Source organism: Sciurus carolinensis, chromosome 14 (assembly GCF_902686445.1).
Source record: "Sciurus carolinensis chromosome 14, mSciCar1.2, whole genome shotgun sequence".
In the NCBI taxonomy this organism is placed as follows: Eukaryota; Metazoa; Chordata; class Mammalia; order Rodentia; family Sciuridae; genus Sciurus; species Sciurus carolinensis.
In genome coordinates this window covers 5697561-5713409 of record NC_062226.1, presented here as the reverse complement: position 1 = coordinate 5713409, position 15849 = coordinate 5697561, and the positions used below count along the sequence as shown (strand labels likewise).

Below are 15849 nucleotides of genomic sequence, written 5' to 3'. Positions count from 1 at the left end.
CGTGACCCTGAAGGGGGTGGGCTCTAGGACCCGCCTAGGGCTTCCAGCAGGGGGACCCCGCCGCGCGCCCCTGTCCCGCGAGCATCGGAGCGAGGCGCAGCGCTGCAGCCGCGCGTTGGGCGGCCGCTGGTGCACCGGAGTGACCGAGCTCGCTGCGACCTGCCGCCTCCACGGCAGCGGCCAGCCAGTCGGCCACACTCAACATGATGCCCCGGGCACCGCTCCTGGGGCTACTGGTGGCAGTCACCGCCGCAGCGGCGGTGACTGGCACGCCCGGGACGGCGCTGTCCCCCACTACCGGGGACGCCACTCTGGCCTTCGTCTTCGATGTCACTGGTTCCATGTGGGACGACCTGATGCAGGTGATCGACGGCGCCTCCCGCATTCTGGAGCGGACCCTGAGCAGCCGCAGCCAGGCCATCGCCAACTACGCGTTGGTGCCCTTCCACGACCCAGGTAGCGCCCCCCGCGTCCCCCGACGGCTGCTGCGCTCACCTGCCAGCCTGCCAGCCTCTGCGCCCTGGGCGCAAGTGACGGGTGCGGGCTGCGCTGCGACCGGGCGGGGGCGCCGTCTTGGCACATTCGCGCTGCCGGGACCCTGGGCACAGAGGGCAGGCCTCCGAGTGTCCCTTCCCTCCACCAGGAACCTTCTCTAGCCGCTTCTCCCGCGCCTCCTAGGTTAGCAGGACGGCAGAAGAGAGCTGGGGGCTCAGCGCACGTGACTTCACTCTCCCGAGCCTCTCTTTCTCCAGCCATGAAAGAAACGTGGAGACTTGCTGAGGTGTTGGAATGAGGCGCCAGGCGCCTATAGAGGATTTGTGTTTTCACTTTCGTTGTTTCTTAGAATTCGCTCCCAGTTCCCAAAAGCAGGGGCAAAAGGGGCACACTGTGGAACCCACAGAGGAGCTCACCGTATAGGGATTTTTCCTCTCCTGCGCTTTCCTTCGGAATATTCCTCAGGAATACCGCGGCGCAGCCGGGGCGCCCCACCTGCCGGTCCTCACTGGGGGGTACCCCCACCATAGATCTTCCCCTGCAGGTGTACCCCTGCTGCCCACAAGCCCCCTTCCTTTCAGCTGTGTTAGGGGCACGCCCTTGAAAGGGTTCCGGGGAAGTCCTACGTGAAAAGTTCCTTCAAGGGCTGGGTACTGCAGGCTCCCAACCTTGAGCATCAAGACACTTTGCCTCCCAACATTTTTGCTTCTAGTGAAAAAAATTTAAACTTATGGCAGAGTAGGGGGAAAAATTTAAACTTATGGCAGAGTAGGGCAGAGTAGTGTCTATCCACTCTTTACCCAGAAGGATCGCTTTAAAAAGGGGTGAGGGGGAAGAAATGCAGATTCCTTGCAAAAATGCGCTGAGAAGCTTTTGTGTTGCGGGATCCTCGATGACCTTGCTGGTAAGCCCTCAGAGAAGAGTTTGCATTTATGAATCACAACATCATACAGGCACTTGAAAGCTCTTCTGAGCGTCGTCAGGCTGAGATTGCTGGCCAGGGGCTGGGAGGCCCGGCTGCTCTCAGGAGTTCTGGGCTTCAGCAGGCTCTAGAAAAGATTCTGGGAACATGGAAAGGAGAGCTCCCACCTCGGGCCAGGGGGCAGTTGGGGCTTATGAGGAGGTGGGGTGTGAACTGTGTGTGGGCTTCAGCTGGCACCCGGGTCACCCTGTCTCTCTCTGGCTCTCTCACCTGCTTGAGAGATGGTTCTTGGGTTTGCAGAGACCTCGCTCTGCAGGACCTTAGAGATCATCTCATCCACCCCTTTATCTCACGGCGGGAGAAACTGAGACTTGGACACCAATGAGACTTCCCTGAGGCCACCTGCCAGGGTGACATAATTCATAACCCCCGTTTGTTATTCAGGGCAGGACAACAGTCATTTGGGGATGGACAGAGGCTTGGGACGGGGCTCCTGAGGGCTGTCCTCACTGCCTCCTCCCTGGCCATCAGCTTCAGAGAACCCCATCCCACCCCGTCCCCTTCCTGTCCCCCTGTGCTGAGTGGGTGTGCAGCTCTCCACCCCCTCCAGGCTCAGCCTGTCACTCTGTCCTCACTGAAGCTAAAAATCCATCCTCCTTCCCAGTTCCCAGGTCAGCGTGTCCCTCGAGACACCTCCAGGTTCCCCCGTGTGGAGGGGACCTCTGCATCAATGGACACTGGAATGTGGGTGGAGGCCTGTGAGGCTCCCCATGGAAGTGAGCAGCCGGGTGGGGACAGGCCAGGTAGAGAGCAGAAGGTGGCAGGTGCTGGTTCAGGTGCCAGCTCCTGGCTTGGGTGGGTCATCAGGGGAGGGGACCAAAGAGAGGCTTCCTCAGGAAGCCACACTGCAGGGTGGCTGGAGGAACAGGAATGAAGGTCGATGGGTTTTGACGGCTTCCTGGCAGGTGCTGGGTGCTGTGCACACAGGGCAGAGGCCTCCTGGGGGGCCTGGAGCTGCTGGTCAAGGGCAGGACGTTCCGACAGGGAGAGGCAGGTGTGCGTGGGAGGAGGGAAGGGGAAGCCCAGGCTGGAGCAGCCCCGCCCGCCTGCTCTGAGGTTTGGAGACCTCGAATTTCCTTCTATGGGCTTGGAGCCGGCAGCAGGGCTGGCGCCGAGGATCAGGGCCGGCTGTGTCCTTTGGTTCAGCAGACAGAACTCTGGGTGGAAGAACGCTTGGGAATCAGGGCTTTTAGCCAACTGGCCCCCAGGTCTGCGCGCTGGCAGCCCTGGAGGGGAGTCAGGGTGGACAGCAGTGGTCTTGGACTGCACAGGCTTCGTGGAAAGGGACTTGTGCTTTGGAAATGTTCTCAATAATTTTTTTAATGCAAAAAGTGGCATGTTCCCAGAGTAGAAATGGTGGAAATTTGTTGTTTCCTTTGACTGGAAATTTAGATTCAGATTTTTTTTTTCTAGTCAAATGTTACAAAAAGCACTCCTGGGTCGAAAATCTTTGCATCTTCGGTCTGTCTACAGGGTTGTTTCTCCCAGTGGCGTTCCTAGGCCATTTTCACATGCTGAGGGATGGGTGGCTCTTCAAGGTGTTTTCCAGAAGGTTTCAGGATTTAAACATTCACCAGAAGTGACCGAGGTGGTTTCTTTCTGTGCAGCTGCCAACACTGGGAATGAGAATAAAAGCACCTGTTTTCCCCGCTGGGCGCGGGGGTACAGGCCTGGAGTCCCAGTGCTTTGGGCGCTGAGGCAGGAGGATTCCAGGCTTGAGGCTGAGCAATTTAGCAAGACCCTGTCTCAAAATGAAAAGGACGGAGATGTGGCTCAGTGGTAAAGCTCCCTGAGTTCAGTCCCCAGTATAAAAACAAAACAAAAGAACAAACAAACAAAAAACATATTTTTTTCCTAATTCCAAAGATGGAAAATGTTCCAGTTTTAATTACTCACAAGGCTTAATATGGTTTGAACAATTCATGAGATCTTGTTTGCGTGTGTGATTTTCTTCTTTTGTAAATCATCAGTTTCTCTGCTAACATTTCCACTGGGAGCTGCGCGGCTGTTTTCAGATGATAGGCGGACTTGACCTTGGGGAGGTTAAGAGGTCCCATGGTTAGTGTTTTCCCTGGTCTTTCTTCTTCCAATATTGTTGAGGTTCCGAGGTTTTCAATGTTCATGAAATCTATTGATTTCCTTCCCTTTTGTGATTTATTCATATGTGCTTATAAAGGTTTTTTTTTATTTTCAATTACAAAATTAGTTAGACATTGCTAGATTTTTGTGTTTTTCTCTCTTGGCATTTAATCCTTTCACCTGGAATAAAAAAAATAATTGTTGCAGGGTGTGCATAGGAAACAAATGTAATTCTTTTACGTTGAGATAATCAATTGTTTGGGGGCATTTGGTCAAATAACTCTTTTCTTCACCATTTGAACCTTGTATATACTAAGTCGCTTCATCTATCCGGAATCTATCTGGGCTTTCCAGTCTGTTCTATTTTATGATCATTCTTATGCCAGGAGCCCATCATATTTATTATTAGTCTCTATAATTTGTACAAATAGAGTGAATTCTGCCTCATATTATCTTTTCTTTAAAAACATTTAATAAGCCTTTTATTTTAGAGAAGTTTTGGATTTGTGGAATTACTGTGAGGGTAACACCCAGTCCCTGGTTCTGAATGTCTTACGTTACTGTGGGACATCTACACAAAGAATGAGCCGCTGTGGATTCGCTCCTTCTTTTTTCTAACTTTGTTTTTTCATTTTTTGTTTGTTCTTTTTAGTTACTCATGACAGCAGAGTGTATTTTGACGTATCATACATACATGGCATGACTTCCCATTCTTGTGCTTGTCCATGGTGTGGTTTCACTGGTCATGTATTCATATACAAACACAGGAAAGTGAGGTCCAGTTCATCCTTCTGTCTTTCCTATTCCCATCCCTCCTCCCTTCCTTTCATTCCCTTTTGTCTAATTGGATGAACTTCTATTCTTCCCTCCCCTGCTTATTGTGAGTTAGCACCCGTGTATCAGAGAGAACATTCGGCCTTTGGTGTTTTGGGGAATTGGCTTATTTTGCTTAGCATAATATTCTCCATTCCATTCATTTATCAGCAAATGCCATAATTTCATTCTTCTTCATGGCTGAGTAATATTCTATTGTGTATATGTATCACATTTTCTTCATCTGTTTCTTCATCTGTTGAAGGGCACCTGGGTTGGTTCCATAGCTTAGCTACTGGGATTGAGCCGCTATGAACATTGGTGTGGCTGTGCTCTTCCAACTAAAGTCCACGCTTCACTCAGGTATCTTCGGTTTCTCTTTGGTACCCCTTTTCTGCCCCAGGACCCCACATTGTGGTCAATTGTCCTGTCTCCTTGGCTCCTCTGGAAGGCTGGTTTCCACTGAACTTGACTGAGGAGGGCTGGTCAGGTATCTTATCCCTCAACTGGGATTTGTCAGGTGCTTTTCTCAAGTTAGACGTGTGTTTTGGGGATAAAGACCCAAGAGACACAGTGCCACTGTCACGGGGCACCCTCTGCTTGCACGCGGTCAGGTTTCTCCACCGAGAGGCCGTTCTTCTCTGGAGTAAAGCCACTGCAGCCCACACTGGGGAGCAGGAGGGCGAGTCTGCGACCTGGAGGTGACTGTAGCTGCATCAGTTACTCAGAATTCTTCTCCAGCGAGAGCCCTCTTCTGTGGGCCCAGTGGTGCACGCCCGTAATCCTAGTGACTTGGGAGCCTGAGGCAGGAGGATCGCAAATTTAAGGCCGGCCTCAGCAATTGAGTGAGACCCTGTCTCAAAATAAAAAATAAAAAAGACTGAGGATGTGGCTCAGGGGTAAAGTGCCAAGGGGGTCCATCCCCTCTGCCACCTCCCACCGAAAGAGAGTTCTCCTTTCTTCCTCGTTCATTTATTTAACCATATGTTTACATCAACATGGAACCAGGGGTATTTATTTTATACTCCATTTCATGTTCCAAGACTATTCTATTTTCTGGCTCAATTTTTTAAGCTTTGGCTATTGGGAGCACATTCAGTGGCCTCCTGTGACCCCGACGTGCTCCCATTGGTGTCTCGGTGGCATTTAGAAGTATATATATATATATATTTACATCTAAGTTTGGAGCCCCTCCTACATCCTGTCACTGCAGGGTGCTCCCGGCTACCTGTGTTTCCTGCAGCCATCTCCTCGGGGAGCCCTGCTTCCTGTTGTTGGAAGGGCATTAGCCTCCAGACTCTGAAGCTGAGGGTGCTTGCTGCCACCGAGGTGTCCCTGCCTCTCGGCCCTCCCTCGGCTGATGAGCGAGGTCCGTGTCGTGCACAGAACCTGGGCATCCAGCTGTATCTCACCCATATTTGCAGATGTAGCCACATGTGCCTATGTTAAGCCACACCTGCCTTCGTACCCATGTGTCCATCTCTGGATTACCACCTCGGGGGTCTTCTAGCCCCTTCCCACATGTGCAGGTGAGTCAAGCGTGGCGTCTCTGTGACCTCCCGCTCCAGGGGCGTCAAGCGGCTTGCTCAGCCCTCCCTGTGCTGGGGTGGCGGGGGGCAGCCTTCCTAAGGAGAGCCGGGACCTTCTGCCCTTGATCTCCCAGACCCCACCCATTTCCAAAGGCACGAAGTCAGCCCCTCCCGGTCCTCTGCCTGCTCTCTTCTCGAGGCGCGGTGGACACGGGCCTGTGCCTGCCACGCCAGCTCCACCGAGCTGCCCCCCGCCCTCTATCTTTTTGTTCCTGTGGTTCCTTCTCAAAGTCTTCTTGAGCATCTGTTCTTTCAGATGAGACAGAAAAACGTCAATGTCCACAAAAAGTCCAGTTATGATTCTGCTTGGAATCGTGTCCAATCTTGACCTTGGGAAGAATTATTATTCAAAAAAAATTCACCTGTTCCTCAGAAGGCAGGCTTCTCCTCTGTTCCCCTATTTATTTCCTTTAGAAAAGATTGATAGTTTTTTCCTTGTAAGTTCTGCCCATTTCTTTTAAAGATCACTTCTAAATATTTTGGTTTTGTTACTATTCTGACCAGGATATTTTTTTCCATTGCTTTTTTCTCTTTTGGAAGTGAGCGTCGCTATTATGTTGGAAAGCAATTCCTCTTCACATATTTATTTTCTTTTCAATTTTCTAACTGATCTTTTGGGTCATGTCTTGAGTCAGATCTAGGCTGACAGCCACAGCCCGTCCAAATTATAACCTTGTCTCCTCTGATCAAATGTTTCCTTTATCTTAAATATCTGTGTTATTCATCAGCAAGAACTGGTAGAACAATGCCAAGTAGCCATGGTGGCTGCAATCGATCTTGTCTCGTTCTGATTTCACACCGTGGTCTGATGCTGGTTCTTGGTGTGAGGTTTTGGGCGTCAGTGAAGGATGATGCTTTTTTTTTTTTTATCACCGACACACAAAAAGCACCGAAGATGGAGAAAAAAAAAAGAAAAGCAAAACTCCCACCCAGGGACAGTGCTGAGCTTCAGCGAGCGACTATCTGGGCTTGGCCGAGAAGTTCCTGAGTCCTTCCTCCTGTCGACCTGAGAGTGTGATTTCTTAATCTGGAGGTATTTCTGCATTGCCCGCCCCAGCTCTGCCTCTGCACAGTGGATTTCTCCCTAACACTCAGCCGGAGTCCAGTTGCCAGCACTTTGCTTAGACTTCTGCATTTGACTCCACAGACGGGACTGCTCTGTGTGCTCTTTGTGTTCTTTGTGAAGTATTGGCACCAGGCTTAGCTCTTTTGGTAACAATCTGTTTCCCGATTCTGCAGAGTCAGGGCTAGGGCTGTGGCTCAGTGGTAGAACACGTGCTTAGTGTGCCCAAGACCCTGGATTCCATCCCTAGCACCCCAAAACAAAATAATTGCAAAATTATACTTGTTTAAAAATAACACAACTTAGAAGACATACAAACACTTAAAAAATTTTTTTGGTGTCTCTCTAGGCTATGTGTGTGTGTGGACATTCACTTGTATACACATACTTAAACTTCAAAATTATAGTGCATAGAGCCAGGCATAGTGGCACATGCCTGTAATTCCCAGTGGCTTGGGAGGCTGGGGCAGGAGGATTGCAAGTTCAAAGCCAGCCTCAGCAACTTAGCAAGGCCCTGAGCAACTCAGAGAGACCCTGTCTCAAAATCTCAAAATACAAAATAGAAAGGGCCGAGATGTGTCTCCGTGGTTAAGTGCCCCTGGGTTCAATACCTGGCACCGAAAAAAAAAAAAAAAGCTCAGAGTGTCCTGCAGCAGACCACTCCCATGGGCTGTCACGGCTGTCCTTCCATGTACTGCTGCCTGTCATCGTTAATGATGACATAAGGTGCTTCAGGAGGAATTATCTTAACGTACCCACCGGCCCTCTCCCGTATAAAACAGGTCGCTCGCAGTCTCTACCATAAACACACACACATTTGCAGGTGGATCCACAGGACGGATTCCCTGAAACGAGACTGCTCGGTCAGAGAGCATGAGCAATTTAATTTTGATCACGGCTGCCAAATTGGCCTCCGGAAGCGCGGTGCCGTTTGCCCTCCTGTGGACAGCGCACGAGACCGCAGTTCACCTGCGTCCCTGCAGCACTGGGATGTCACTCTCTTTAGAGTGCTAAAAAGATGTTATGTTAATTTCATAGGTGAGAAATGGTGCCCGGTTTTGATCTGCATATGTTTCATCATGAAATAGACATGATCAGCCCTGGCTCTGAGGCGGGCATTCGCTCCACAGCCGGGCCCTCTGCCCGAGTCTGGGAGCGTGAGCACCTGGGGGGCGTGGGCTGAACCAGGCTCCTCTGCCATTCTGACGCAGAATCACACGCTGGATAAATGAATGATGAGTGGATCAGGGGTCCCTGGGCACCAGGCTGGCTCATGCCATGACAGCCATCCAGGAGTGGCCTGGCTGGGCCAGGGAGCCCCTCATGGAAGGGTATTCTAGGCTGGGGCTTTGCAAGAGACGGGTGCTGGGAGGGAAGGCCCAGGTTGCCTGCAGAGAAGAACTAGAGGGTGAAACAAAGGATCAAGGGTCGGGGGCTCCCAGGAGTGGCTTCAGGCTTTAGGTCAGCTTCCGGGGCACGCGCTGGGCTGTTCCCCGAGGACCCCCAACACACTCATTATCTGCATACTTCACATGTGATTCTGGAGGGATTGCTTTGTACCAGGCAAGATGGCAGCCTGTCATGGACCTGCAGTCCAGCCAGAGGGGTCCACAGCCAACGTCCCGTTCATGGGGATTTAGTCCTAGTTGTAGCTGCTCCCACAATAGTGTCCCTGAATTGAGGAGGAGAGCTGGGGGGTGGAGAAGGGTCGGAGCAGGACTGGGATCAGCATCTGCTGGGAACAGAAGAATCGATGGCTCCGTCAGATTCCAGCAGCCCGGAGTCGTTCTCTCCCTGTCCAGCTGAGTCCTGCAGAGGGTGGGCAACTGGCCCGTGGTGATGGCAGTGGGGAGCCCTGCTGGGGGTCACTGAGCAGGAGAAGGATCATGTGTATGTCTGGAGTTGGCTTCAGGATTCAGGCCCAGTGAAGGGAGGGGAGGGCGGCCCCAGGAAGAGTCCTGGACATGGGCTCTTCCTGAGATGGACTCTGAGTGCCTGGCTGTCCTGTTGGTGGTCTGCACTGGGACACCCGAGGCTGGGCGAGGGGCTGGTGCACCCGGGAAGGGCTGGGCCTTCTGCTGGTTCATGCTCCCCGCATATCCGAGAGCCCTTGCTGCCGGCCGCACACCCTCCCTGGTGTGGAGACACGGCTCTGGGCTCTCCTGCTGGAGGCCAGCTCAAGTGGCCAAGGTCACAGAGTCAGTGTCCCTGCATTCAGTGAGCCCCGCGCTGAGGGACTGCATGCCACTTCTGCCCAGCCGTGTGGCAGTGCCCACCTTCAGTCACAGACCTCCCTCCCCCCCAGGAGCAGGGAGGAGGGACAGGGAGTGCATTCTGAGAATCTGCAGCCTCATGTGGTCAGCAGCTTGGACCTGGGGACGGTGGACCCAGACCTGGTGCCATCTCCACTGCTCCTGCGCTGCATTCCCGGCAGGTGGCTCATCTCCAGCGTGTTCTCCTCAGTACGCTGGGCGCGACAGGCAGTGGGCGCCACAGGCCGCCACGTGGCGCTTATGAGCACATGTGGCAAATGCTTGCAAGACACTGGTGCTGAGTCCCTCTTCCGACAGGAGTGGCCGCTGTCATTGTCACCATCATTGTCGGGTGTGGGGGCAGCATACCCGATGGCAAAGGGCATAGGCTTCGGAGCTAAGAGGTTGAATAAATAGAGAAATAGCTAATATTGAGAAAAACTCCTCTTCTTAGTGCAACTAGAATTTGAGGGCCACCTGTTGACGCAAGACGGTCTTTGGCTGCCTCCACCGTGAGGCCACCTGACAAAGTGGGGGGTCCCACGCTGAGCTGGGTGTTGCCCACCTGGCCCCTGAGGTCACAGCACTGGCTCCTGATCCGGAGAGGGGCTGCTCTCAGGAGCCTCATTTTACAGGTGGGGAAACAGGCCTGGAACAGTGACCGAGCCCCAGAGGCCCTGTGGCTGGTGGAGGACCCAGGAGCCCAGCCTCTGCGGTCAGAGGCTGAGGGCCCAGCTGCTGGGTTTAAGCTGAATTCATAATTATTGAGTCCAGAGAAAAAGAGGTGTGGGGAGGGCCTGGTAAGTCCAGAGCAGGCGAGGGACGGAGGGGTGTGCGACATGACAGACAGACCTACAGACGGGGGCCAGCGTCTCCAGGGGAACCGGCGTCCAGCTTTGTCCTTGATAACTGTGCGTGAACGCTGGGAAATTCCACAGGCTCCCTCTTCTAGGGGAGGGATGTTGGCAGGAGGGGGCGGCGGGCACACCCGTCCATGCTTGGGAACGCGAGACGGTCCAGCCCCTTTGGAAGACAACGCGAGCTTCTACAGAGACCACCACACATCCACCACGTGATCCCCATTCCACCCTTCTCCAAGGGACCTCCCTTTTCTGAGGTCTGCTGACTGACTAGTATGGAAGTTCTGTAGGGTGACTGGATTGGGAATTCCTAAACTAGAAAGAGTCCATTATTAGGGGTCAATCAAGGACTTAAATATTTTCCTAAGATCTCCACACAAGCTTGCCCCCGACTGGCCCCGGCCACTGCCGGTCGCATCCTCGGGCTCCTAGGAACCCTGGCCTTGTGTGCATGCGCCCCACTGTCCTGTGGGCGGTCACGACCTCCATGACTGCTGGCTTAGAGGGAACATTTCAGACAGAAGCAAACAGGCAGAAGAGCGTGATGGAGGCTGTGCCCTGACCGTGTGGCCCAGGTACCTGTGAGGAAGTCCTGCTGCCCTTGCTTCACCTGCCTGCCCCTCCCCCCAGGGTTAGCATTTCTTTTTCTAAATTTTGAGACTGGGGCTCTCTAAGTTGCTGAGGCTGGCCTCCATCTTGAGATCCTCCTGCCTCAGCCGCCTGAGTAGCTGGGATGACAGGTGTGCTCCACCGCGCCCGGCTGACCCTTTCTGTATTTAACCGAAATGCACAAATCTTGGCTGTATACTTGTGACAAATGACACCCTGCAGAACCCACACTCTGTCACCATATGGAGCATTCCTGTCCCCTTAGGCTCCGTTCTGTCCCCATTTCTGTGCCCTTGAGCTCCCCAGCCTGCAGGCCACTGCTGGCCTTCTGCTTCTATAGGTGGCACCGTGTCCCAGCAGGTGCCCTGTCGTTCCCTCGCACAGCACCGCATACGGGAGATCCAACCCTGGGACCTGTGTGAGTCATCTCCTCCATCTCACTGCTGAGTGGACCTGATCACAGTAGTTCCCCCTCATCTGCAGCTCACTTCCAACGTTCCAGATACCAACAGCTGGCCAAGTTCCAAAAATGTTCAATGGAAAATTCCAGAAATAAACAATTCATAGGTTTTTAAATTTTTTTCCCCTTGGTGGCACTAGGAGTCAAACCCAGGGCCTCACACGTACTAGGCAAGCACCCTACCATTGAGCTCTGCCCCCAGCCCAGAATCCATATGTTTTAAATTGCATACAACCCCAAGTTGCGTGATGACATCTTACACTGTCCCACCCTGACCAGAGTGACTCACCTCTTTGTCCATTGTATCCAACCTGTATATGCTACCTCCCTGTCAGTCACTCAGTAGCCGTCTAGGTTTTTGATCCACCTGGTTGTTGCCCAAGGTTAACCGTCTTGGCATTATGGAGCTTATGTTTAAATAACTCTTATTTTACTGGATAATGGTGGCAAAGAACGAGAGTAGAGAGAGTAGAGATGTGAGCAATTGTATCATATTACATTGTTACAATTGTTTTATTTTATTACTAGCTATCATTAGCTCTTATTGTGTTTAATTTATATATTAAACTTTATCAGAGGTTTGTATGTATGGGGAAAAAGTCATACGCAGGGTTTGCTACTATCTGGTTTCGGGATCTGCTGGGGTCCTGGGGTGTTTTCCCATGGGTAAAGGGGAACACTACATGAATACACCAGTTTGTCCATCCCTGGTTGATGGACATTTGGCTTGCTTCCAGTTTGGCCCTATTATGAACAGGACCACTGTGAACACTGAGTACAATCCTTCATGTGGATGTGTTTTCATTTCTTGTGGGTAAATAGGGGTGGAATGGGGATCACGTGGTGGATGTGTGGTTGTCTCTTTAGAAGCTTCCATTTTCTTCCCAAGGGGCTGGACCGTCTTGTGTTCCCAAGCATGGCCGGGTGTTCCCATTGCTCCTCCCCCTGCCAAATTCGAGGGTGGCCAGCCTCTGTGTCCTTTTTCCTCACTGCATCTTTGAACGAGCCCATACGTAGTTGGAGTTTCTGGAAGGCTTCACTCTTATTGATCAATCCAGTGTGGGATGCTTGCTTTGTGTTCTGGAATGGTTATTTGTTTCCCTTTCCATTTCCCAGAATCCCTTTCCCCATGGGAGTGGGTGTGGGTTGGACGGCAGAGTGGGCTTTCCCTGGGAGTCTTGGCACAAAGATTGGGAACTGCTGCTGGAGTGGGAACTGGGCTTGCCCCTCGCCCCACTCTGCCCCGCTGAGCTCTGGGCCCCTCTCTCCTCCCCACAGATATTGGCCCAGTGACCCTGACGGCGGACCCAGTGGTGTTTCAGAAGGAGCTGAGAGAACTCTATGTGCAGGTGGGCTGCCCCTGCCCCTGCCGCTGATCTTCCTTCATCTCAGTGCACAACAGAGGCCCAGATCTTAGCTCACCAGGGAGCCAAGATGGCGGCCTTCTCCCACCCCACTGCCATGAACTGCCTCACTCTGCTGGAGGCTGGCAGCCCACCTTGGGGGCCCTGGACAGCTGTACTTATTGGGTTCGTCCTTCATTCAGTGAACCAAGTACCTCCCAAAGCCCCTCTACCTGGCACACAGTAGGTGCTTATTCTTCAATGAGTGAATGCACAGGATAGAAAGAGGCTCACATGGTGCCCAGCTGAGGGAGAATGTGAGACAGGTCAGCTCCAAACCCCAAACTGGGCGGGAGCCTGCATCTCATGACCCACAGCCACCTGGGGTCCTTTGCCACACCAGATACCTTGGTTCAGCCTCTGTCTTTGGCCCCGCCCACTGAGACCTCCAGCTGACAGAGGGCAGAGACCCCACTCTCGTCCCCTGCCAGGTCCCCCACCGTCCAGAACAGGCCCCGCATTGGGATGGGCTCAGTAAGTCATCGTGGGGTGAATGAGCATTTGCTGAGAAGGCACCGGGCACATCCTGCTGCTGGGGCCGGGACTGGTTGGGGAGCGCCCCGCAGAGGGCCTGGCGGGAGGGCGGAGGCGAGGGTGCACCTCTCTGAAGGAACCGGGACCCGGGCAGGTTGCGGGCGGGCGGACGGATCTGCGGAGGCGGTGGCCTGCTCTCCCCCGCCCCTCCCTCCCTTCGTCATCTAAGGCTGGCTGTCTGCTAGATGTCCCATCCCTGTCCCCACTTGTAGCACTCATCACATGGTAATTAGATGCGCGTGTGGGCTTGGTGGCTAGTTTCTGCCGCCCATACGTGTGTGTGTGGGGGGTGAACTGTGGCGCCCTCGCAGGGCTGGTGGCCGAGCTTCCCTTAGCTTGCCCTGGTTGGGTGACACGCGGTTCCTCCGGGCGGGCGAAGCAGGGCCGCAGTCCGACCGCCCTGGGGCGGGGCACCAGTGCAGCTCCAGGTGGCTCTTCGCTCCCCCTGGCCCTGGAGGTGTCTCTGGGTGGGTCCCCTCTGGAGGCCGCTGACGTGTCCCCACCGCAGGGAGGTGGCGACTGCCCAGAGATGAGCGTGGGGGCCATCAAAGCTGCGGTGGAGATCGCCAACCCCGGCTCCTTCATCTACGTCTTCTCGGATGCCCGCGCCAAGGACCATCACAAGAAGGAGGAGCTGCTGCGGCTCCTGCAGCTGAAGCAGTCGCAGGTGAGCCGCCCGGGGCTGGAGGGGGAACCCCAAGGCTCCGCCTGGCGAGCAGAGGCCGGCCTCCACCAGCCTCCGCCAGCCACAGCCACAACCCTGCCAGCACAGCATCTGCTGAATTGTGAGTGTGTTCCCGGGTCTGGGCCCGGCCGGGCCCTGCCTCCCTGGCAAGCGATGCTTGTTCTTGGTGACGTCCATGTGCCCTCCTCTCGCACCCCAGTCTGTGCATCCATCTTCACACTGATGTGGCCTCTGCTCCTGGTCCTTGCAGCTCATGTCCTGCCGTCTCAGGATTCAGAGGCCACACCGGGGATTTGCTCCTTGCTTTGGCAGTGAGGGTGGGGAGCTGGCCTTCTTGGGGACGTACTCAGGGCTTGGAGGCTGCTCCACACTCTTGTCTGAGCACACAGCCTCCTCCTGGTTGTAGCCTCCAGGGGTCACTCCAAGGTTGACCTCTGTGCCTTCCTTGTCACAGGACTTCACCTTGTTTGTGGAGCATCCACTCTGTTCCTGGCCAGCTCCTGATCCCTGTTAGATGGGACAGGAAGGGGTTCAGCCCAGACCACTGCAGCAAGTGGCCAGGGGAGCCCTGAGCCAGGCCTGTGCACGTCCATCTTCCAGGTGGTCTTCGTGCTGACGGGGGACTGTGGTGACCGCACGCATCCTGGCTACCTGGCGTACGAGGAGATCGCCTCCACCAGCTCTGGGCAGGTGTTCCACCTGGACAAGCAGCAAGTGGCAGAGGTGAGGCCTGCTGTCAGGGCGTTGGGTGGACACTGCCCATCCCTGCATCCCTGGGTGGCTCTGCCTGGCACTGAAATAGCAGTGGTAGCCCAGCCTCTGCTGCAGGCTCTGCGTTCAGGGGATGGTGCTGTCATCCCATTGACCCTCCCGCCCTCCCCAAAGACAGGTCCTCTGGGTTCACCAGGCAAAACCTCTGCAGGTGAAGAGGCTGAGGCTTGGACAAGCACCCCAGGTGGGGCCTGGCCAGCAGGATAGACCTGGGAAAACTTGGCAGAAGCCATGGTGTGGGCTCATCCTGAGCATCCCCCCAGAGTCTGGGAAGCCCAAGTGGGTGGGAGAGAACTGGAGCCCCCAGATCTAGGCTGCGTCGTTGGGAAGGTGCTCAGCCTTGCGGCTTGAGTGCTGCCCTCTGGATTCCCTTGGAGCCCAGCACTAGCCAGGGGTCTGCCTCCTGTCCTGCTCCTGTGCCTGCCCCTCCTCCTCTCTGCTCCATCCTGGGGCTGTTTATGGGACCTGCCGTCCCTCCTGGCTGCTCCCATCCTTCCAAGCAGCAGAGGGCTCCCTGCAGGGCTGTGCTGTTAAACGCTGGCCAACAGCCCTCCCTCTGGAAAGAACGGGATGCCCATTTCCATGGTGTAAATTCTCCAGCCTTGGCTGCATTGGAGCTACTGACACAAAGTCACTGAACAGAGTTGGGATTCACTGAGGCTGACAGTGGCTTTCTTGGGCTTGTGTGAGCTGACTCTTATAAGCCCCTGGACTCTCCTAAAGCAGTTTTGCCTGCAGGTCCCTGCCTGTTGTCTGCTGGCACGTCCATCTTATGAGACCCTCTGCCTTTCTCACCTCACTGTCTATATTTTCCCCTTGCCCACCAATCAGCTCCTTTCTGGCCTTGACTGGCTCTTCACTATCCCTGCTTTTCCCACCCCAGGGCCTTTGCTCATGCTGCATGTTCTTCCAGCTCTTCCCTGCTTACACCTTCTCATGGGGGCCTCCTGGACTTTGCATTGAGATAGAGTCTCCTTTACCACACCGTCCCAGCTCCCTGCACTTTTCTGCTTGTGTGATAATTCAACATCACTAGGCTGTGCGCTCCCTGAGGGCTGGGCCCTGTGCATCCTGTTTGCTACTGACCCTCCAGCACTTTGTACGGCTGCCAGCCTGAAGCAGGTGCTGGTGAAGTGGCTGTGGGAGGGCGTCCTGGGGTCCCTTGTGCCTGCGGTGCTGGAGAGGGAAGGGTGTGAGAGGCAGAGTCTGAGGGGCCGGCTGTGGTCGGGCAGCCCTGCTGGCCTCCGGGAGAGC

The 15849-nt window shown here is 54.4% G+C and overlaps 1 protein-coding gene across 1 annotated transcript in view; it reads left to right on the top strand.

Moving 5' to 3' along the window:
• The first annotated feature begins 203 nt into the window (after positions 1-203).
• The window catches only part of Hmcn2 (hemicentin 2), a 129740-nt gene continuing 114094 nt past the window's right edge, over positions 204-15849 (top strand). The window contains exons 1-4 of the mRNA XM_047524838.1: positions 204-456; positions 12481-12551; positions 13648-13806; positions 14425-14547. Coding sequence (XP_047380794.1) covers positions 204-456; positions 12481-12551; positions 13648-13806; positions 14425-14547 — 606 coding nt within the window. The remainder of the gene's footprint in view (positions 457-12480; positions 12552-13647; positions 13807-14424; positions 14548-15849) is intronic.